This window comes from Aspergillus thermomutatus (assembly GCF_002237265.1).
Source record: "Aspergillus thermomutatus strain HMR AF 39 chromosome Unknown NODE_30, whole genome shotgun sequence".
Lineage (NCBI taxonomy): Eukaryota > Fungi > Ascomycota > Eurotiomycetes > Eurotiales > Aspergillaceae > Aspergillus > Aspergillus thermomutatus.
Window position 1 is genome coordinate 126,900 of NW_020798079.1, and position 22,509 is coordinate 149,408.

Below are 22,509 nucleotides of genomic sequence, written 5' to 3' on the forward strand. Positions count from 1 at the left end.
GACATGGACTACACCTTTTTTTAACAATTTGTGTATGTGGTCAAATTAATTATATAACTTAGAATCGCTGTCTATCTGACAGCTTTTGAGCGCTAAAATGTATCATGCATAATCGACATAATCGTCCCTCCAACCAAATACAAATGCAAGTGCCCATAAACAACGCCTGGCTGATGACGGGAGACAACCACGTCTATTTTTTGCTGACATGAAAAAGCAAACGGGGGTATATAAAGCAAGAGACCGATGATGATCAGAGCTTGGGCGAAAACTTGCTCATAGCCCGGATCTTCTTGCCATAGATATAGAAGACGATGGGAACCGGGATCATCGCAACCGTGATGAAACCAAGCAGACTCGAGGCCCAATTCACGCCGAGCTTATTGTACATCTGCACAGCAAAGAGCGGGAAGGCACCACCGAGACTGCTTCGAACCAGAGTATTGGCAGCGATGGCCGAATTGGCGAACATCATGTACACATCGATGATGTAGTTGAGACCCTGCATGAAGATGACCAAGATGCCCATGCCGATAGGAACTCCTGCAATGACCTGAGGCACCCACGAAATATGAGGGCTCGAGGTCCAGCCGAACCAGAAGAGACCGGCCGGCAGAAGCACGGATGCGATCATCATGGGAACCAGACGCTCCTCCGGGACAACGCGGCCGTGTTTCGCCAGCTTAAGCGCAAACCGAGTCTTGGTTTGCCAGACGATCAATGCCACGCCACAGACCACTCCAACCAAGATCCCGATAAAGGGAAGGCCGGCAATGCCTCCGTTGGTCCAGCCGCGAACCTCTTGGAACGAAACGGGGTACGCCTCGAAGAAAAGGTACAGAATTCCGTAAACCAGTGCCAGGTAGATCGTGATGAGCAGCAGGATTGGCTCGAGGAAAAGCATTTGAATAGGGCGCAGTAGGTATTTGTTGACGATCTCGGAAGCGGTAGGGCGACTTTCGTCGAGTAGGCTGTGCAGTGCCCAGTTGCCCGTCTCGCGGCGAAGGCGAGCTGCGCGTCTCTGAAGGATGACAGGACCGTAGGTCTCAGGGACAATGAAGAAGGCCAGAGTGCCGAATGACGCAGACGCAATCAGCGTGATCCATGCAGTCCAGCGCCAGCCGAGATACGACTCCGTGATAAATCCACCGATGATAGGGCCAAGCGTAGGACCAACGAAGGTGGCCGCCGAGAACAAGGCAATAGCCACAGCACGGTCGACGGGGTCCCAGAAGTCGGCCATTGCGCCGCCGACAACCGCTAGAGGAGAGCAACCGAAAACACCGATGAGGAAGCGACATACCATGATGGTCTGGATATTTTGTGCCACAGCTACGGGAATCTGGAAGACTGCGAAGATGGCGTAGCCCAAGAACAGGGGCAGCCTGCGTCCATAGAGCTCAGACATGGGAGCCCACACGATGGGACCAAGAGCGAATCCGAAGACGACCAGACTGGTAGCCAAAGTCATGACTTCAGTTGATACGTGGTACTCCTTGGCCGTCACTGTAGTTGCAGTTGAGAAGACGCTGCTAGCGAAGGTGATCCACATGGTCATCGAGGATAAAGTCATCGTCAAGACCCATTTCTTCCAGTGTGGCATGTTCTGCGGGTGCTCGGGGTCATCTGGGCCGTCCCATTGTACCAAATTGGGATCTGTTGCGGGTGTCTTCTCGGGCAGTTGACCGTCTGCGCGTTCAATATCTGTGCCCTCCGTCTCCGGGTCTCTTGCATCGGAGCTCTCGGGCTCCGGCGCTCGGTCTTCCATATCGATACTATCTTTGGACTTCGCGTTCAGATCTGATGTTTGAGGAACTGAAAGGGTCTCTTGGGTGATGCGAGGAGTTGTCTCGTTTGAGTTGTATACTGGATAGTTCTGTTTTTCAGTCGCCATCCTAAGTCTTGCCGTCCGATAGATGGTTCAATATTCCTGGCTCTATCCCTCACCCCCTGAATATAAGCTTCTGGTAAAAAAAGGTGAGGTATTGCTCCAATAGATGACAGGATCGGTCTGATGGACCTGAAAGCACCAAAGATAAGGGAAACGATCAGACAAGATTCAGGAGAGAAGCCTGATCAGTAGAGTATAGACTCTTAGAGTATAAATAGAGCACGCTGAATCTGATATCTGAGTCCCTGAATTCCCGCGGAGGGCGTGTCCAGACCTTTAAGGGAACCATCTTGTCCCCAAGGTGGGCCTTCGGAAAAAAGCTGATAAAGCAAACAGGCTTCTAGAGATAGCATGAGAAGTGGACATAAGAGAGCCATGGCCGCTATAGCAAACTAGTATGTAAGAGATGGAAGAATTCCCCACCATCCTTCGTACTTAGCCTGAGACCGTAGTCCTGTTATCATGTCCGATGCCGAGATCCCGAACAAAATTCAGTGCTGAAGCCTAAAGGAGAGATTGATACTGGACAGTCCCCCTGTGACCCCGTTGCCACTTACAGATTTGAAGAAGAAAAAAAAGGAAAAGGACGATTTTCGCCCATCATTGATTGGTCTCCAGGTACCTCCCCGAGTATTTTGGATTGATAATCACATCAAATGAGGTCATCGCAGGGTGGGAAAACGTGAGCCCTTAACTCCGACTCCGTCCACGTGTGAAAGGTTTTTGTGGCTTGCAAATCTTCAAATCGTTTAATCCGTTTTCCATGGACCTTTCATGCCCGACGGAGCAAAGCTTAGCGTCGCGACGACCCGCTCTCTTCGCTCTTCGGTGCCACCGAACGACCGACCGAGATACTTTGTGCATTAAGAGATGGTGATTGGACAGATATATCAACAAAATCCACTTGTCCCGGGCTTAAGCCGCTTGATCTGGACTTGTTGCGATCTGGTCCATAGGGCCGCCGACGGCTCGGTAGATGTTGATGCTTGCGCTTCCGATCGATAGAAAGACAAGACCATGCGTAGAAATTTCGACCGACATCTCTGGATCTTCGATATGACTCATATAATAGGCAGCTAAATTTGTCCATTCTTCTCACAGACTTAGTCCAGCATTAAAGTCTAGTCTCGTGTCAGTGTGTATATTCTCGCACGACCGCTGGTGTGATTCCATAGCTAGAGCTTTGGTCAGTGTTTTCCTTTGATATGATATTGATGACTAAGGCTCCCATTTCCTCCAATTCATTCACTTGGGATGGCTTTGTCCATGAGATTTGGTCTTGCGCATAACATGGAGTGCTGAGTAAATTGTTTCATTTTCCAAACGAGGTCCAGATCTTCTGTATCACCGGTGCAACTCATCGCAAGTCGTGGACCATTATGCGCATATGCCCAAAGAAGCCGCGAATATCCCGAATATCTATGTATGATGGTGAGGGAAGTGGGTATCGCGCTGATATCCTATCCCCTACGAAGTATGGACTTAAATATGCATAAAGCATGGACTGTTCACAAATTACAAAATATTTTCAGCGGTGAGAGAAGATAAATGGTTCAGCATATGATGGATTTGATTGGAACTTATTATATTCACCTTCTCTTTCCATCAGGCGGAGTTTCTATCTAGTTAATACTCTATACTTCCTAGTAACAGAAAGCAATCACATGATGATGAGTCGAGCGACTTTTATCCTTGAGTAAATTGAATAATACACCTCTCAATATGTCAAGAATTTTGTCCAGTCAAATATGTACCAGCTATCGAATGAGCCAGCGATTAGGACATAATATGCTCTATGCTCTCGCTGAAGATACATTGGAAAGATATTGTGAGAGATCCTGTCCCCCAGTGTAGAACCATCAACATGTCCCATATTCCTAAGCGGGTATCCAAAGACGCTGCGCCGAGTCCGATTGTGAAGGAGATGAACGCCTAGCTGTATGCTATAACTCGCAGAACAAAATCAATCGCTGCATAAACGCCGGGAGTTGCAAAGAATCTTCTCTGTCCTTAAGAGCTACTATCCGCAAGGGAGTCTTCATCCTTCGTTCGGAGACCATCAATTGCCTTTTTAACCTCCTCGGCGGCAATTTTTTCAAAGCTATTCTTGGCCTCGGTGTCTAGGGACTGCGCATTTCCCGCTCGCTCGTATAGCATTCGCGAAATAGTACGGTTGATATCCGTGTACTGGTCCTTCGAGACCACCTTTGAACGGTAATACGGTTTGAGTGCTCCTCCAACCAGCTTTTGAATATCGGATTTGACCGCCAGAGATAGACCAGGGCGAGTGGGCGAGGTTTCAGTTGACCGTGCTGAAAACCGTAGTGCTGCCCTAGGAATTCGAGAACGTGGGCGGCTTGACCCAACGTTCGATGGTGTTGTTTCCCGGGTGTCGTTAATCGGCGAGAAGGGAGGAGACGAATGATCTGTTGGCGACGAAAGTTGTATGGGGGAGATGGGCCTGCTGCGCGGATATGGAGGAGGCGTTGTAGATGAAAGTCGAGGGGAAGAGTGATTGGAAGGAGCAGGCGAAATGGAGGGAGAGGATGGACCGATAGTGCTGTGGTCCGTGGGAGCAACCGAAACCGGCGCAGATGGGCCATGCGAATTGCTACCGCTGGGATTCGATGCCTCTTCTACTTCTTTCAGGAGAGACTGAAGGAAGCTGGGCTCGCTGGAACCTTCAGCATTGATTCGAGCAGAAGCCTGCGCAGCAGCTCTTGAGGACTCGCCGTTTTGGAGGGCTAGAGCCGCTAGCTCTTGCGGCCGACGGGTCCGTGGACGTTTGAGCTTCCGCTCCGGCTCGGTAGGCTCCGGTGAAGGGGATAGTGTTGGTTCCTTGCGCTTTCTTGCTGCACTCGGGTTGTTTTCAATTTCACGAGCTCGTTCAAAGGCATTCCAAGCCCTCATCTCTTCGAGAGATTCCGGTTCAGGGGTCGGTTCTCTTGGGACGCGAGGCCGTGATGGCCGTGGCGCCTCGATGTCAAGAAGAGCAGCAGTGTCCCGAAACCGGTTGCTGCCGCCTTGCCGCTCAGCAACCTCGAACCGGCGTTGCCAAGCTCGAAACTCTCGTTGATTGGCTTCCTCTCGGCGCTGTTGTTGGAGGGCACGCTCAGTAGCCCCATCATCGTCGAATGGAAAGTCCAGGTCCAGGTTCAAATGATCCCAAACAGATTGCCACACTCGCGCCCAGTGGAGAGAGTTCATCTGATTCCTGCTTTGAAGTCTGCGCTGCTGTGCTCTCGTGCGACGAGATCGCCTTTCATGCGCCCTGACAGATCTAGCGGTGTCGGGCGACAATGCTCGGGCACGTTGGGTTTGGCACCGCGAACAGTACCAGGGTCCAGATGGCACATCGTCGAGCCCCAAGCAGTAGGTATGTGACGGAGCATCGCAGCCATCGCAAAGAAGGAGCAGCTCTTCGTTGTCCGCATCCCCACAAATCAGACAAGGTTGAAAGTCAGCCAAATCATCGTCTACATAATCGATGACCATTGAGGGATCGACATCGGCCACTTGAACTCGGTCCTCTACCGCATATGATGAGATGACAGGACCTGCGAAAAGGCCAGAAAAGCCCTGAAGGTTAGCACGAATCTCCAAGAGTCAAGATACAGCCTCAGGTTGGGGTGAGGTGGAAGTGAAAGGACATACCTCCGAGTCGATCACTCAGCTCCACTAGGTTGAAGCTGCGACGACATATAGGACAACTGTTGGCCCTTTCGACCCATGGTTTTAGGCAATTATTGTGTAGAATATGACCGCAAGGGAGTAGCTGGGCGATTTGACCTGCGTCCTCACTGTCATCCACGCCGCCTGTTTTGGTAGAAGCGTCACTTGACTTGCCTTCTACTTGAAGGTCAGGTCTTGGCACGGCCTCGGCGGCGATGGCAAGAGGATCGCTGGCGCTTTCGCCAAGGTCTCCTAAGCACACAATACAAGTGTCGGCCATGAACGGAAGAATAAGTGCCAGAATTGTCTGCAGGAAAGCTGTGAGAAGGCATGAAGAGCAACCAGCAGGAAAGAACAAAGGGAAGAGGCGTAGAAGGAGAAGGGGAGAGAGAGCAGGTCGAGTGATGTGGGGAGAAAGCAGCCGGCCTTTTGAAGGTGGACCTAAAATCCGATCTAACGCAAAACAGCCTGGACAGGAACGTGACCGGCTGCCCACCAGGCGAATCAGCAGGCAGGACAAATGCTAAGAGCAAAGCAAAAACTCCTCATTATCATGCCGGTGATTAATGGCGCTTGGAGGATGGTCTGCCCTTGCAGCTCAGCAGAATGGGAGAACCCCCTCTTTGCCGTGCTGGTCTAGTTGTGCAACAGTTTCCCTGCTAGAGAGTTGGTAGAGAGCTGAATTAAAGCTAACAAAGTAATATCTAACCTTTAATTCCTCAAGACATTGTAGTGTGAAGTTGACTTCATTTACCTATGTAGTGAAAGCCTACCTGATATTCAACGAAGAAATTGGCCTTGAATGATTAATTTCAGGGCAGATTATCGCTAATCCGGTCTTCCCTGCCAGGATTTTGAGCTGGTTGGGTCGAAAAAAAAAGTCAAATTGATCTGGCGGTCAATCAATGTCGATTGTCATAATTAGCCAGAAAAAGATATAGGGAATTCATCTACGGAGTACTCTGGGATGATTCTGGGGAGACACGGGCAGGAACTCTGCTCGCACCTGCTTCATGAACGCTGCTAGAGCAGTCAGAAGACTTATCGATCATTCCCAGTCAAATGAGCTCCTGAATCACCATAGATGTAATCTAGCGTTCTGCATGTAGGACGTGACGTGATGGAAAAAGTTTTCACATGGTGCACAAGTTGAGAGGACCCAAATCGTCAGGTGGGAATCTTTTATTGAAAAGTCTGATTCGATGAGGCAAGTATGCTATCGACATCGAAGTGGTATCCGTTACGAGAATGTGCTCTTGCTGATTCTCCAGGTTTTGAATTTATTTTGATTTTAATTCAGACGTTAAACAGAAAGAGAATCCCATCATCACATTTAAACCTCCGCGATTTCTCTGAGACGACGGATGGTCGAGCGGGTGGCAGCGGCGGCGGGTGTCCTGTAGTACAGTCCCATCGGTCAGTATCCGTGTCACGGTAAATCCTCCAGGCTTTTCTTTCACCAGTCTGGCCTTTGCCAAGGAGGAGCGATCGAGAAGGCTGGGAACAAGCGCGAGAACGTGTGGTCGACTTACGAGACGGTGTAGGCACCACCGGCAACGGTCTTCTTGCAGCCCTTGCACTCCCAGATACCAACAGCCTGGCGCTTGACGGTGTTCTTTCCGCAGAAGGTGCAGACGTAGCGGGCGTGCTGGGTAATTTCCATCTTCTTCACCTGCTTACGCAGGGAGGCACCGTATCTGTAGTGAACAAGCCATGTCAACCAACCGTTCTAGCTCCCCTGAATCCGACTTTCCGGCGTTTTCGATTCCGTTTCGATTGAGCAGAGCGAAACGGAGACGACTTCAGATCGATTTCGAGGTGCGAGAGCGAAAAGCATACCTGGTACCATATTTACCCGTGATACCGACCTCTAAAAGTATCTGGTCAGTATTTCTATCCTTTTTTCATCCTATCTCCGTGGTTTATCTCGTTCAAAATCACTCACTCTTAGTGCGCTTCGTCATCTTGTCTCGTGTGCGGCTGTTGAGGTCAAAGATGGATACAGTCGGTAAGACGAAATCGAGGCTGCGGCTTTCTTGAGAGAGTGGTTGTGGGTGGGCTCGCTTAGGGTTCGAACTCTTGGCGAAAATTCAATCACGTGATACTAAATGCTTTTTGAAGTATGATTTCTACGGAGTAGAGCATCAGAAAACTAAAGAGATCGATAAATGATAGGGAGGCCAAATAGATCTCTCGACTTGATTATCCCCAATTCCAGCAAATCGCATCATATACTCATTCGTCGTTTGAGAAAGCTAATGCGCAAGCATTTCTACTACTGAATGTCTCCGGAGTAGGGCAACCCAAGAAGAACCAGCGTCTCATACAGTATCGCCATGACTAACGTAGGACTCATGGTTTTGGGGTCAAGTACATATGGCTTATCTGGCTTGATTCTGTCCTGTCGTCAGTCGAATTGACCACAATTGTTATTGGTATCGCCTCTACACCTGGTCCCACAAGGAGTTCACCTCTGCCTTGAAAGGCTTGCTGTTTCGAATAAATCTTATCATCACATGACGTCCGATAAGCCGTTTCTACTTGCGGTTAGCCCATAGGACCGAGGTATGACGATAACAAATGGGTACGCGCGGATGTCCCATGTGTTTACCATTTAGGAGTTATTCAAAATCGGTGCTTGGGGAGTTCGTTGATATCCCTTGTGCGTCTTTATAGTTGTATTCATCGGATATCACATAGTCAAGCTTCTTGAGCCTTCAGTCAATCGTACATTATCGTCAAGGTCCGACAGCCCTCATATAATTACAGACATGGAATCTAACAAGGAGTTCGACTTGGTTCTTCTTGGGCCGACGGGTTACACTGGGAGACTTTGCGCAGAGCATATTGCCAAGAACTTTCCGACGAACCTGAAATGGGCTCTAGCAGGTCGCTCTGTGCAAAAGGTTGAGGACATCGCAAAGGAGCTCAAGACTCTCAATCCTGACCGCACCGAGCCAGGTAACTGAAGGCAGAGCATTCAATGCATTCATTGCTGACGCACCCTCAGAGATTCGGGCAGTTCAGCTAAATCGGCAAGAACTGGACCCCCTCGTCCAGAGGACCAAAGTCATTATCAACTGCGTGGGCCCCTACCACCTGTACAGCACTCCTGTTGTTGAAGCGTGCGCCAAGCATGGGACTCATTATGTGGATGCGTGAGTGCTATAGTAGTATTATTGGAGAGAGAATGTGTGGAACGAGAACTAAGATACATATTGTGCAGCACTGGAGAAACACCCTGGGTTAGGGAAATCATCGAGAAGTATCACGAAGTTGCGAAGTCTAACGGAGCTATCGTCAGTTACACCTTACTTGCCAAGCACTGTGACTTGTTCTGACTTTATTCTAGATCATCCCATCTGTCGGTGTTGAAAGCGCCCCAGCAGATATCTTAGCCTGGTCTCTTGTTAAACGAGTTCGGGAGGATCTCTCCTGCGATACGAAAGAGGTGACCAGTGCAATTGAGGAGATGAAGTATGCGCACCCTCACCTCCATGCAATTAAATTGATCCCCTAACGATCCTATGCAGGAGCTCCGGAGCAAGCGGTGGCACCCTAAATACGGTACTAACAATCTTCGACTCCCTTTCCTTCTCCGACATCCTCAAATCCACGAACCCCTTCGCTTTGGCCGCCTCCGAGCCCCCCAAGAATATTCCCAGTGAGCCGCTCGTAGACAAGATCCTAGGAGTTAGGTCTGTGCGTGACTTGGGTACTCTCACCACATCCCCATCGGGTATAGCAGACATCACCATCGTGCACCGCAGCAGTACCCTGATGCCGGAATTCTACGGGCCACGCTTCTATTTCCGGCAATTAGTCCGAGTTAGAAATGCACTTGTCGGCGTGCTCTTTCATTTTGCCTTCATCGTCGGCTTGAGTCTCCTGATCCTCCCTCCCGTTCGCGCGCTCTTGCGGAAGGTCGTCTACGCCCCAGGTCATGGGCCGCGCAAGGAAGATTCAGTCAACGACCGCGTCGAGTACCGTGCAGTAGCGACGGCTGATCAGAAGACCGTAGCACCGCAGCGTGTCTTCGGCAAATTCAGGTACGAAGGGTCGATGTATGCATTGACTGGTTTGCTGCTTGCCGAGGCAGCAATGGTCATCTTGGAGGATACGGAGCGAGTGAAGAAGGTGTCCCGATGCGGCATAGTAACGCCAGCAACATTAGGACAACCGTTTGTTGACCGATTAGACAAAGTCGGATGCCATGTTGAAACTCAGGTCTTTGACTACTGACGCCGCCACCGTTCTTGATGCCCTGCTTGCCCTGCTGCCCCTTATGAATGAACTTTTGGCTATTGATGTTATGCCCGTCGTATTGATGAAATGCCAGAGTTATGTAAATCCATTAGGCCCAGTTTTTCACAGTGTCTTGAGATCCAAGTTTGGCCATAATACTCATTTGAACAAGTTAATGACCTTGGCTGTGCAAGCAGACGAAAACCGCAACCCAAAAGTAAACCACAAACGCCTCTCATGTTATGATCGAAGTATCAAACGTATATACTGTCGTATACAATCTGTACATCGCAATCTTTATGCGACCTTTACAACTTGAACAAACGAGGATCGGAGAATACCACTTCCTCCAGCCACCAAGCGATCATCCCATTCACCTCCTTGGGCTTCTCCCACAGAGCCCAGTGAGATGTATTGACCTGTTTGTAGGTCAAATGAGGGATGGTCTTTGTCATACCCTTGCCCAGGTGTGCCGGAAGGGCGGCATCTCTGAGTGCTTGAATGAAAAGAACCGGGGCTGTGATGCGCCGGTCGAGGATGGCTAATTCTTCTTTGTGGTTTACTTCTCTCGTCCGGTACCAGTTCACTGTGGTCTCGTTAGCGATCTGTCCTGTAATTGCACAAAATACTGGGGGCAAGGGAGATAGGTGGAGTCTTACGTGGACCCCGAATGCCAGTTCTCGAGAACTCTTTGGCATAATAATTAAGCTCCTGAGGTTCCCGGCTATCAGTACCCTGAAAATCAAACACAGAGGCGCAATCATTAAAAAGAGGAGGGAGACCGACCTCCTCACTGAGCAGCTTCGATGGTTTCACCTGGGACATTTTGTCCGGGAGTATTCCCAAGCCGGCGTCAAAGGCTACTTCTCCCTTGTCAGTACGACCGCCGTACATTGCGCTGAGGAATTTCTTGATATCTTCTTCTGTACGAATGACTGGCTCTAAGTCTCCGCTTTTCAGCTGCAACTGATAGGCAAAATGCGGCGCAACCGTCACTGCAAATTCCTCCAAAGGATAGAACTTCTTAGTCGGGGGGTTATACGGTACGCAGACGGTGAACAAATGAGTAACGAGGTCTGGATACCAGAGGGCAACTCGGTACGCAAATGCAGCACCCCTGTTAAAGATGCTCAGTCATAAGCGCTTTCAGAATTGAAAGCTGGAAGTCAGGAGAAATGTACCAGTCATGTCCTCCTACGATGATCTTGTCGGCGCCAAGTTGGGATGCTAGCTCCTTGATGTCATCGGCGCACTGCTTGTGAGAGTATAGCGAAATATCCTCTGGAGCATCCTAGACCACATAGTCAGCGCATATAAAATATTAGAACGAGATAGTTAGTTCTATCAAAGTCCATACTGTTCGTCCATATCCCAAACAATCTGGAGCAATGACCCGCAGTCCCATATCGATCAGCATGGGGATTTGATACCGCCATCCCATCGATAGGTCTGGGAAGCCATGGAGCTAAGAAACAGTTAGCCACTCGCTCAAGTGTATGTAGGGGAGCAAGAGCTGACTGACAAGGAAAATGGTAGCTCTGTATGTGCCTGATTTTGGCTCACTATAAAGGTAGCCTGAAGATATAGTTAGTGAACGGTCAGGCTATGATTGCGACGCCGCTTCCAGCATAATCTGTCCATCATGATAGGAGTGCCGGGTCGCATGCTATAAAATGTGCACACGTGCTGAAGTGCCAAGATGCATACCGTATTGCTTGCCATTGACCCTTGCTTGACGGAATTGGACCCGAGGGTCGCCGGTGACGTTGATCTTATCAACAATCATGATTGCAACGCCGATCAGACAGTTGTAGATATCCGACTTTTGAATTATGCGAATGTGCCCACTGCAGAAGGGATGGAGAACCACCCTGAGATTAGGTTCTACCGACTTTTGCTCTTATTTATGTACAACGAAGCTATGGATCCCCGCCAGTTGTCTTGTCACGTGCGTTCGAAGCTGCCGGAATGTATTGGACATTTAAACAGAAATGACAAGGCTACAAATAAGAATGGGGAAAGTGCCTGGATTACGGAGTACTGAATTGTCCAAGAGATCAAGGAATTCCTGGTATCATTTCTTTTGTGTCGAGGAAAAGACTCGGTTGTGTCCATGAACGATAGAATGTCTGTTGCCAAGTCCAACTCTTGCCGCCGAACTGCCTCGGTTGTCGTTACTGCTGATTTTCCCCTCAACTTCTTGTGGTTGCTATGATCACTAACCACTATAATCATTAGGAAAGAGTATTGTAGAAGATGATCAAGAAGACGAAATGGCCCAATATGATATCAATAGATCACCGTATCCTCATTGTCCTCGACCACCTCTCCCCCATCGTCATCAGCTGCCCGATGGTCATCTGATTCGTTATGATTGACTGATACCGGGACGTCGTTGACAGGCGCAGTTTCGGGTAGAGCAGCTTCAGTATTTAGGTCTTGATTCGTCTCAACGTTCGCGTTGTCTGAGCTTTCCTGAGTTGTGTCTTTGGGCTCCTGGACATCCGCGTCGGGCAGCGGAGCTTCTTGTTGATTTCCAGGTTGTGTCTCTTTTTCCTCCTTTGACTCAGTTCCCTCCTGAGGCGGATAGCGTGCTTCGAATTCAGCGCGCTCTTGGGAGATAGTAGCTTCTGCTTCCCCAATCTGGCGGCGTATTAAGTCCTCGTCCTCAGGCCGCAGTTGCCATGGCTTGTAGTACTGCAATGAAAAGAAAAATTAATTCAATCACGATGCCGAAGCCAAGACATTTGGAAACATGTAACATACCAATACTGGCTCCGATTTCGTCTTCAAAAAATGTGCCATTGCCAACAAATTCGAGTGCCGGGTTCGCATCTTTCAACATCAACCATAAGCTCGCAAGCTCGTAAACTGAGAGGCAAGAGGGCACTTACCGATTCCTCTTCGTAGTATCTCTGTTCCTTCTTGCGAAGTGCGGCTCGCTCATCCCTTTTCTTCTTCTTCAACTCATCGTACTCTTTGTCTTGAAGTTTCAATTTATCCTGTTGTTTCCGTTCAATGTCCGCTCGACGCTTCTGAGCTGCAGTGCTGGACCTCTGCGAAAGCGTCCCGAGTAGTGCTCCGAATAGTCGTTGTCCGCGCTTGCGCTCCTCATCGCGTCCATTGGCTTGCCGACTGGCTCTTCGGTCTGGCCTCTGATCTGCTCTGTCTGAGAACGAAGGTTTGCGATCCGCCACTGGATGGTCCTTCTCGTCTTGAGTACTTAGTCGGCGACGCTTGCTATCTGGATCTGGGTCTGTAGTGGATGAATTTCTTCGCTTGAGGCTGGCATCTGGAGATAAAGCCAAGTTGTCCTGATCAGGCACTGCAACTGCAGAAGCAAGTGTCCTAAGTAATCATCAACGTCGAGTTAGCGAAAGCAACGTGCACAAAAGTAAGAGCATAGAAGATGTCGTACCCTTCTGCCATATCTGTTACAGCGAACTCGTGACACGATCTCTAAGTAGTTGTAAAGAATGTGAGGAAACCGCTTCAAGACGTCTCGTAATGACAAGGACAAGAGTGTCAACGAGAGAGTGCGCTCGAATCACTCCACTGTCTCGTCGAAATTCCCCAAAATGAGAACGAACATTATCGTAAGTCCAATCGCGATATCAACGGCGGGACTCCAACCTCCCGTGCACGGACCATTTGCCTGATCTGCTGCACCAAAAGGCGTTCCGTGGAATCTTCTTTCTCCTCCTTCCAACACCTTCTATCAAGTCTCTCTTGATTGATAAACTACCAGTTCCCTCCTGACCACCTGAAACCTACGCCCAGAACTCGAAGCTCAGAAAGGTCTTACTGATAATATCTTCATCACTTGGATTAGTGGCGAGATTCACCAATCTGCATTTCCAAGCCTTTTTTTCACATACCTCCTTGTTCAATACAGCTCCGACGGCGCGAATTCAGCAACCATGTCTCGCCATCACCCAGATCTCGTTATGTGCCGCAAGCAGCCTGGTATTTCCATTGGCCGACTCTGTGACAAGTGCGACGGCAAGTGCCCCGTGTGCGATTCCTACGTGCGACCTACGACGCTTGTCCGGATCTGCGACGAATGCTCTTTCGGAAATTACCAGAACAAGTGCATTGTCTGCGGTGGCGAGGGTATCAGTGATGCCTTCTATTGTTTTGAGTGTACGAGGTTAGAGAAGGATCGAGATGGGTGTCCCAAGATTATCAACCTGGGAAGTTCGAGGACAGATTTATTCTACCAAAAGAAAAGTTTTCGAAATCATTGATGTCGCGGCATGCCTTTCCTCGTTGTCCCCGTGCCTTGACCGATCGCAGTGCCTTACTCAGTCTCTGGCAAGGCGTCTGCTACCCTACGATTATATTTCTCGCATTTAGCAAGCATCTTCCGCAAAATATGTCGGCTTCCGGGCGACTGTCATACTCCAGAGCTTAGAAGTGGTGGACATATCTGACCAGTGACATCGGGGGCTATCTAAATATTCTAAGAGTGTGCCCGGAAAAGCCTTACAGCCAATTCACCTTCCAGGCCGCTTGGGTCTGGCGAATCCTCGTCTCAGTCCATCATTCTGATGGGGCTGGACCTCCTCCTGCAATCTGTCTCCTGAGATCTCGTCCGGAGAAGATGCCTCGATCTGCATGTCGCATTGTTAGATGGTAAAGAATTATGTGATTGTCACGCAAATCATACCTTCTTGGAAATTTTAAGCCCCTGTTCATCAGCTACACGAAGGGCATACATCCGAGAGCTTGCGTAAAGCATGCGCTCCTTGATCGACGAGCCCGACGGGCAGGTATAAATGAAGAAAACGGTATCGGTTCCGGGATAGTGATAGAAAGTGTACCGAGGCGAGGATGAAGAGATGTGTGTCTGGACGGAGTTCGCGTCAACACCGGACTCTGCAGCAGCGAGCTTGAACGTTTCCGACGGGATGTCAATGGCCTGTATTTCGCAGAGCTCGTAGTTAGCAATCAATGACAGATTACAAGATACCAAGCTTCTGAAATCCACTTCAAACTCCAGAGAACGTACCAGTTGCACTAGCCCACCCTCCTGTAGTCCTTCAAGAGCAGTCTTCGCATCATCGTCCACAGTCATCCGCATCCCAGACTGAACACCAGACCCAAAACCACCTCTCGCGAATGATCCGCCAATCCCAATATCCCTACCAGGAGTACCGCTTCTAGCCTCCTCTTCCGCCCTCCGCACAGCCTCCAGCTCACGCTCCTTCTCGCCCATCAAATCCTCCCGTCTGTAATCTCCCTTGCCACCAGACCCCTTCTCCTCCGCATCCCTCTCGCGCCACGCATCCTCGCTGGTGACTTCTTCCTCCTCTGTTGCAAAGATGGTAGTCGCAAACTTCTCGCTGCCAAGTTCTCGCACCAGCGTGGCACGGGTCGAGGCGAAGAGGGTCTTGGCGCGGACGGGGGCATTGGAGGGAATGTATGTCAACGCGCAGAGGGACGAGGAACCCGACTCTGGGCGACGGAAGAGCAGGTAGAGGGGTGTTTTCGGCTGGAGCACGGACGAGAGTTGCGACAGAGAGGGGTAGAATGCGTTGGGGGAGGAGAAGCGGATAGGGGAGAGGGGAGTCAGGCTCTCTGCTGTGATGGTTACAGGGAGACAGAAGATGGAGGAGTCCGAGGCGAAGTCATTGAATGCATTTTGCAGCTCGGAGGAGACTGAGAGGCAGGTCAGTGTGTTATACTCTGCAATCTGGACTGGGCATGCAGTATGCAGTGTAGTGCAGTGCAGCTGACCGAGGCGTTCGGACTCTGGAGGAAGTGCGCTTACCTGTAATTCCTGACTGCATCTTGAGTAGGTGCAGTTGTGGTCTGGTATCTCAGGACTATATGACCTATCAACTGCTTTTGTGCGATGTTCTCAAGGTTTAGGGAGTGTTTACAGCTGGCAGAAGCGGTGTAGTCGGAGGAGGTGTTTAGCGGGGTATCTCGATTGCCAAAAGTGGCTAGAGTGAGGGCGTTGCAAGTGGTCTGTTCTCCAAGGCCTTCTTGAACAAATCGTAGATAGTTGCTTATTGGCATCTAGTCATCTGCGCGACAGGCATCATCTGTTTATCTTTCTGATTTTTGATTCTATTCAAGATGTCAAAGAAATTGGTATACTAACAGATGACAAGACAAAAGACAAAAAAAAGAAACTTTATATACAAGTCAACTGGGCTGTTGTCGACCGACAGGCCTCTCACATAACCAAAGCCCAGAGTGCGATCATCAAATCAAAAGCTAATAACCCAAAAAAATAATGCAGTGAGATCGCAATGCAATCGAAAACGCCACCATGCTCATGGGATCAAATGCTTTCGAAAACACGCAGCGGCCGGTCCCCCTCAACCTCGATTGAAGACAGACTGCGCTTATTCTTCATATTTGCCGCCCACGAAGGCCCAGTTTGACTCTTCGAGTTTGCCCTTGAGGTACTCGTATACGGTGAAGGTGACGGCCTGACCAGGAGCAACTCTCATCACACGAGGAGTGATACCCTTGTAGAAAGCGCGCGCACCCTCCTCCTTGAACATGTCCTTGGCAATGACCATGATTCGGCTGACGGCGGACTGACCAGGTTCAGCGCGGGTCTTCTGGAGTCTGGTCTTGATGGTGTCAATGGGGGCGTTTGAGAAGGGACCGACCGCACCGGAGATCAATCCGATGAACGTTGTCTGGTATGAGGGAAGCTGCGTGTTACTGTACTCGGGCTGAACTCTTTGAAGGAAGGCCTTCAGCTCGGTGTATGCGGTGAAGTTGGCGGCTTGGTTGGTACCCTGCCGAAGAGCTGTCAGGGAGACACCGCGGTACAAGGTGCTAAATCCTTCTTCCCGGATCACGGTGAATAGTGCGTGGGGTGCGCTGCGGTATTTGGGGGTATCCAGAGGGTCCGCCAGACTGTGATGCTGCGCTTGCAGACGAATCTTCACGACTTCCATGGGGTTTACCACAGCGACAGCTTCGGTCACACCAGCAGCAAGACCGGCTGGTCCGAGATGTTAGTTCATATCCAGATAAAGACACACTGACCGAGGCTGGCATTGATCACGTACCGAGGAAGGTGGCCTTGCTAGAAACTGCACCAGTCTCCTTATCCGCGAGCATCTGCTTGTACCACTCATAGGAGGTGAAACGAATAGCCATCTTCGGGATGATACCGCCCAGAACAGCTCCCAGACCCTTGTACAATCCCAGGGCAGTCTCCTTCTTCACGATGTCGACACCGGTGGTGATAAATCCACGAGGTTTTACCTGTGGAAGCAATGAATCATCAGCGGCCGCGCAAACTGAGTAGCGCTTGCGGCTTGACTTACTCCGGGGGCTCTGGCCCGTCGCGAGAGCTGCATTCTGACTTTGATGGTATCTGGGAGATTGTTAGTCTGATTTTCAAACCCGATACCATTGAAGTATAGGCATACCAAGAGGATGGCAGACGAGAGCCTCCATCATACCGGCACCACCACCAGCTGTGTCGCATGTTAGCATCACCGCCAACGAAATATCCGCGCACCAGAAAGGCGTCATCTTACCAATCAAGTTAACAGCCGCGGAAGCAGGCTTTTTGCCATCCTTTCCCTGCACAGTTTTGGCGGACATGGCGAATGACTAGTTTGTGCAATTCAACTATGCGGTTTTCTCTTTTTTTCCGTCAATTGAGGTTCTAGCTTCCTTCTATGACGATGGCTACCTGCGGCGATCGTCCTCCGTGACTAAGAGGAGAGAACGAGGAGAAATTGGAAGAGAGGGAGGAAAGGAGGTAAAAAAGAATGAAGTATGACTCAATTGGGCCCGATATAGAATTAAAAGGCTCAAAGAAGCGACGATATCGGATCTTCACAGGTGCGCAAGAAATCCGGGGAGTTACGGAAGTATGGAGTTCCCTCGGCTCAAATCAGACCTGGTATTTAAATCGCTGGGACACTCTGGGGTCACCCGCTTATTGAAATAAAAGTGATCAATTTTCGGGAATGGGGAATTGCTCAATGTCTCGGGATCAGTGGCGGCTTTTGTGACTTTGTCCTGTCTATTTTATTCTCCTGTCGGGGCCGTGGGGAAGCTATGACGGGGAAGCGGAGGGAGCTCTTCTGGACGAGCGGAAGAGATGCCGCCGCCCGCAACGTAGAGCTGAAGGGTAGCCGAAGCTGTAGAAGAATAGAGATAGAATAACTGTATTGTTGATTTAGCTATGCTACTTGCGACTAACTTATATATCTCCAGGTGCGTATACCGATCTAAAGTTTGCCCATTCTTTATGGCGGTCATCGCAGAAGATCTACTGCGCAGTCTTTCATAGCATCATCCCGAGGCATCGGGACAAGGCCAAAGCTGGCCCAGTGCCCAGAACCTGCCTTTACTCCGTGATAGTCCCTTGGTAGTCCCTTAGATTCATCTTGAACCTACACTAGAATTGACAGATTTGGTTTGAGTTCCTCAGAAGAGCAATGACTACATCACAGCACCAATGATGTTGAAGAACCACTCTTCACATGCTTAGAGTGACACTATTGAGCATCATCGTCATTACACATGACCTGAGTGCTTGTGATTCCATACAAGTCTCGTGCATTCTTTTGTTAGAGAAATACCTCCATCATCTATTCACGATAGGTGTTTAGAATCGTTACCCAGTTGTTTCTCCTGTATCTGCGGAATATTCCGGGCCAAGACCCCTCGAACATTAAGCCGAGGCTTTTTCCTGATTCGGACAGCCTACTCTGTATAGAGGATGAGACCGAATGCTTTGCGTTGCACTTAATGATTATTTGCGACTGAGGAGTTTTAGATGACTTTCTGATAAGTCAAGTGACATCTAATCTAAACGATATAAGAAACATCCTGTCTTCAGACATGTTCGTTCTTCTACCATAGGTAGAAACGGAGATGTTCTATAAATCTTCCGACGCTTGATACCATTTCCACGGTTTATAGTTTACCCACGCTCCTGACCTTTTACCCAAAGCGCAACCATATGATAAGCATCCTGGTACTAGTAGGCAAACTGCAGTGGATTGTAGAGTGTCGGAATACCGTACTCTGGAGTTTTTGTGCGCCTTTTTTTATTGCGTCTTTGTACTTGCATTATTGTCAGGTCAATTCCGTCTATCCCGGCTAATAACGCTAGGGAAACAGTGGAATTATAATAATAACCACCGGCCTCTCTCATCCTCCACCCTCAGAACGAAACATATAAAGAGCATGCAAACCGCACCTCCCACCCTTCAGCCTCGGCTGCATAACAATACGTTTCGATTGATATGAAATATGAACGCTTCTGATTCTCCGGCGCCCCTACGTGAATTCCAAGAGGAACGTGTATGCCGTGCTCCATCGCGAAAACCAGACTGCCCCTATCACCAGGACTAGAGAATGGAAGTTCAATCCAGTCAACTACCCCCATCCATTCATCTACATCCATCTCATCCTCAAGATCGTTCTCGTCATCGCCGTACCATCCATGGGGAGGATGCCTGGTCATTTCGACGAGACGCCCAACAGTGAGTTGTGTCGAGGAGCCATGCTTGTATACTAGCAAGTAATTCGTTCGCATTGTCTGCTTGATGTACTCGAACCGAGAGATTGACACCGGGTTTAATATGTCGACATGATCAGGGAGATCAGGGATAATGTAGAAAGGATTTAATTCGAAACAACACGTTGAAACGCATGTAAATCGCTTTCTTTGACAAGAAGAAATCGTCCAGAAACGAGGCCTCTTCGTCGATCGAATGTTGTGGACGGCCGGAGGTGCGGACGCTCGTTGTAGCTACCCTTAACGAAATCTGCTCGGCTGTGTCATATGGCTGGACGAATAATTCCGATGCGAGGTCATCTATGACATGTCCGGCTGACGGACATACCCAGGTAAGCTGGTGATTCCGGGGACTTCTGGTTGTGTTCATAAGACAGCTGAAGGTACCAACCCACCTTTGATCCGAATCCAAGATTGCATGGCCACCGGTAATGGTCGGATTTTTGCATATTTCCTTGCCAGTTTCCGGTTTGTACGTGAAGTCTTGATAGGGTACCCGGACAATGTAAGGAGTGGACAGCCACTCTGGCAAAGGCAAGGGCTCGATTCCTTCCTTAGCGAAACGAGATCAGAGCTAAAAAGAGGGGAGTGACCAATCACAAGCAAGCCAGACACGGTCCAGCCGAGGACTGTGGCCGCGCTAGGCCCAAAGCGGAACCGACCCGGAACCGCAGTGAATACCGGAGCCTTAGGCCGAACAATAGGAGCCTCAGGCTATTGTTGTCCAAATCAGGTTAGATCCATATAGTATAGTTAGTTTAACGCGAGCGCGAGCAACACACAGAATTTCTTTCTCCTTCATCTCTTTTAGTATCATCGATCTGGGCTATCCGTCATCGATTTAACACGCCATTCGATCAATCTAGTTGATACAGCGAATAAGACCGCTTACCCCTTTCTTCTCCTTCATTCCGAACCGAACCCCTCCATCTTTGGAGCTGAACGTTGGGGGTTTAGGCGTCTGTGCCAGCAGCGCCTCGTGAGTTCGACTCATATCATTTGGCCGAAGGACCGGTCATCTAGCATTTTGCAGCCGAAGGACTGGCCTGCATCCTTATTTGATGATTTTACAGCATAGCAACCAGGTCATGTGACCCGTAGTGTAGATAGCTTCACATTTTCGTTGCCCCTTTTCTAGGTAGTTATCAATATCATCATTCCTTCGCATCCATGCTTCCATAGTGTAGTTGAAATGTTGTTCAGATAATCGAGTTTATGCTGAATGCTGTATATCTGGTTTAAGACAGATCCTGCGAGGAGATGAGAAGCGAGGGCAACTACGCACAAGCAAACAGATCCAAACGATGCGCATACATCCTCTGTTCCTGGCAAAAAACAATTACTACAAGAGGTATAAGTATCAGGAATCAGTTCAGCCTGATCTAAGCCGACATTTTTACCCCACACAAGCTGTTATCAATTATCAAGGATTGTCGGATTTGATCCGATCTCCGTCTTTCGCCCCATAAATTGGCATGCTAGAAAAGGGACTCACGGTCAACATGTACAAACACGCATCTCTTATTCGAAGTTGATTTACTTTTTTGCCCTACGTTGCGGTGATATTCACAGAAGGCACTGTGACTGAGTGATCTGCCTACTGACACTGCGATGAACCACGGCGTAGCCGAAAATGACAGTTCGGAGCAGCAACATCCCTCGGCGAAGGCGCGAAGCTCGAAGTACATTTGCAAAACTATCGTAATTTTCCTTCTGCACCAATGGTTGCTTATCGGTATCGGTGTCGCCTGTGTTTTGGCATACTATTTCCCTAATGTAGCCAAGCATGGCGGAATCATCAGATCTGAATATAGTATCCTGTACGGAGCGATGGCGATCATTTTCCTCACGTCGGGTCTGAGCATCCCAGGCCAGAAATTGTTTACGCATCTTCTCAACTGGCGTCTTCACTTCCTTGTCCAGGTCTTCTCATTCATTTTCATCCCCGCGCTCGTCCTTGCGGTTGTGCATATCATATTGGCTGGAGATCCGCATGGCCATGTCGACCGGGCCCTGCTGGCGGGCTATATCTTCACCGCTTGTATACCGACTACCATCGCCTCGAACGTCGTTATGACTCGATCAGCCGGCGGAGATGATGCAGCTGCTTTGGTTGAGGTTGTCATTGCCAATTTCCTAGGTCCCTTCATCACGGCCGCTTGGACTGTCACCTTGCTCCCCAATACAGCGGAATTCGATCCGTGGAGGCAGGCGAGCGGAGATCTAAGTGAGATGTACAAGGATGTATTCAGACAGTTGGGCCTTAGTGCACTTTTGCCCCTGGTAATAGGACAGCTGGTGCGTTGGGCCTGGCCGGAGAAGACGGAACGAGTGATGCAGACGTATCGTATCTCGAAGCTTGGATCCGCTTGTTTACTGCTGATGGTTTGGTAATTATCATGATCATGCCCCGAATTGAACCGAAATATCTGACTTTCATAACCATGGCAGGATGACATTCTCCTCTTGCTTCGCTACAGGAGCACTTCAAACTCTTTCTGTGCAAAGTGTCCTGTTCGTGGTCTTCTTCAACATCGCCCTGTACATTGCCCTCACTGCCATATGTTTTGTTCTTTCCCGGCCGCCGGAAATACTCTCGGTCAACAGATTCGGCATGCGAAGCATATTCAAGCGCATATCCCCCGAGGAGACTATCGCAGTATGTTTTTGTGGTCCCGCGAAGAGCACCGCGCTGGGAATCCCCCTGTTGTATGCCATGTGGGCCCCAGTGGACCTGTACACCAAGGCAAAAACCTCGGTGCCTGTGTTGCTGTATACGACGGAACAGATCTGTATAGCACACTTTTTTGTTCATGCGCTGCAGAGGTGGCACAATAAGATAAACCAGAAACGGGATGTTGAGAGCATCGGCGACCATGTCAATTCCCCCGAAATGGCTGTGTTTTCACTTGCGAAAGAACCGTCGGACCAGAAAGGCGTAATTGCAAATGCTCATGAATAGAATGATAAAGTTCCTTGTTTGATAAGATGAAAAGTCCATGTCCAAAGTGTTTATCAGAAATCCCTTCTTTGCCTTTCACACAAAGATTGATGCATACATTTACAGACTGAAGAGATCTTATATAACATAATGACCAGCGGATTGGTCTGGGGTTTTGAAGGAAAGGCAAGCCAAAGATTCTGAACATATGCGTGAGGGAAAGGGCCACTGCAACGCAGGGGAGAA

The 22,509-nt window shown here is 49.4% G+C and overlaps 8 protein-coding genes across 8 annotated transcripts; 2 read left to right on the top strand and 6 right to left on the bottom strand.

The window, feature by feature from the left end:
- Positions 1 to 253: 253 nt before the first annotated feature.
- Positions 254 to 1,894, bottom strand: MRR1 (MFS transporter; the record flags this gene model as incomplete). The annotated part of the gene is made up of 1 exon (XM_026762443.1): positions 254 to 1,894. The coding sequence occupies one exon, from the start codon at positions 1,892 to 1,894 to the stop codon at positions 254 to 256; it is 1,641 nt and encodes a 546-aa protein (XP_026617048.1).
- A 2,007-nt stretch (positions 1,895 to 3,901) lies between these two features.
- On the bottom strand, positions 3,902 to 5,843 carry CDV56_108881 (putative PHD and RING finger domain protein; the record flags this gene model as incomplete). The annotated part of the gene is made up of 2 exons (XM_026762500.1): positions 3,902 to 5,448; positions 5,546 to 5,843. The coding sequence occupies 2 exons, from the start codon at positions 5,841 to 5,843 to the stop codon at positions 3,902 to 3,904; spliced, it is 1,845 nt and encodes a 614-aa protein (XP_026617049.1).
- Positions 5,844 to 6,896: 1,053 nt separating this feature from the next.
- Positions 6,897 to 7,527, bottom strand: RPL43A (60S ribosomal protein eL43; the record flags this gene model as incomplete). Its single annotated transcript, XM_026762542.1, has 4 exons — positions 6,897 to 6,960; positions 7,096 to 7,260; positions 7,403 to 7,433; positions 7,509 to 7,527. 4 exons carry the CDS (start codon positions 7,525 to 7,527, stop codon positions 6,897 to 6,899), a joined length of 279 nt encoding a protein of 92 aa, XP_026617050.1.
- An 807-nt stretch (positions 7,528 to 8,334) lies between these two features.
- CDV56_108944 (uncharacterized protein) lies at positions 8,335 to 9,805 on the top strand (the record flags this gene model as incomplete). Its single annotated transcript, XM_026762563.1, has 5 exons — positions 8,335 to 8,524; positions 8,574 to 8,721; positions 8,790 to 8,862; positions 8,916 to 9,040; positions 9,097 to 9,805. 5 exons carry the CDS (start codon positions 8,335 to 8,337, stop codon positions 9,803 to 9,805), a joined length of 1,245 nt encoding a protein of 414 aa, XP_026617051.1.
- A 311-nt stretch (positions 9,806 to 10,116) lies between these two features.
- On the bottom strand, positions 10,117 to 11,594 carry CDV56_108969 (alpha/beta fold hydrolase; the record flags this gene model as incomplete). The annotated part of the gene is made up of 6 exons (XM_026762588.1): positions 10,117 to 10,394; positions 10,468 to 10,925; positions 10,990 to 11,099; positions 11,166 to 11,273; positions 11,331 to 11,383; positions 11,516 to 11,594. 6 exons carry the CDS (start codon positions 11,592 to 11,594, stop codon positions 10,117 to 10,119), a joined length of 1,086 nt encoding a protein of 361 aa, XP_026617052.1.
- Positions 11,595 to 12,097: 503 nt separating this feature from the next.
- On the bottom strand, positions 12,098 to 15,600 carry CDV56_108999 (uncharacterized protein; the record flags this gene model as incomplete). The annotated part of the gene is made up of 7 exons (XM_026762618.1): positions 12,098 to 12,505; positions 12,575 to 12,643; positions 12,703 to 13,156; positions 14,309 to 14,421; positions 14,478 to 14,729; positions 14,820 to 15,508; positions 15,582 to 15,600. 7 exons carry the CDS (start codon positions 15,598 to 15,600, stop codon positions 12,098 to 12,100), a joined length of 2,004 nt encoding a protein of 667 aa, XP_026617053.1.
- A 564-nt stretch (positions 15,601 to 16,164) lies between these two features.
- SFC1 (putative succinate:fumarate antiporter (Acr1)) lies at positions 16,165 to 17,389 on the bottom strand (the record flags this gene model as incomplete). The annotated part of the gene is made up of 5 exons (XM_026762677.1): positions 16,165 to 16,778; positions 16,846 to 17,044; positions 17,107 to 17,156; positions 17,212 to 17,259; positions 17,323 to 17,389. 5 exons carry the CDS (start codon positions 17,387 to 17,389, stop codon positions 16,165 to 16,167), a joined length of 978 nt encoding a protein of 325 aa, XP_026617054.1.
- Positions 17,390 to 20,933: 3,544 nt separating this feature from the next.
- CDV56_109112 (uncharacterized protein) lies at positions 20,934 to 22,284 on the top strand (the record flags this gene model as incomplete). The annotated part of the gene is made up of 2 exons (XM_026762731.1): positions 20,934 to 21,712; positions 21,774 to 22,284. 2 exons carry the CDS (start codon positions 20,934 to 20,936, stop codon positions 22,282 to 22,284), a joined length of 1,290 nt encoding a protein of 429 aa, XP_026617055.1.
- Between the last annotated feature and the right edge of the window lie 225 nt (positions 22,285 to 22,509).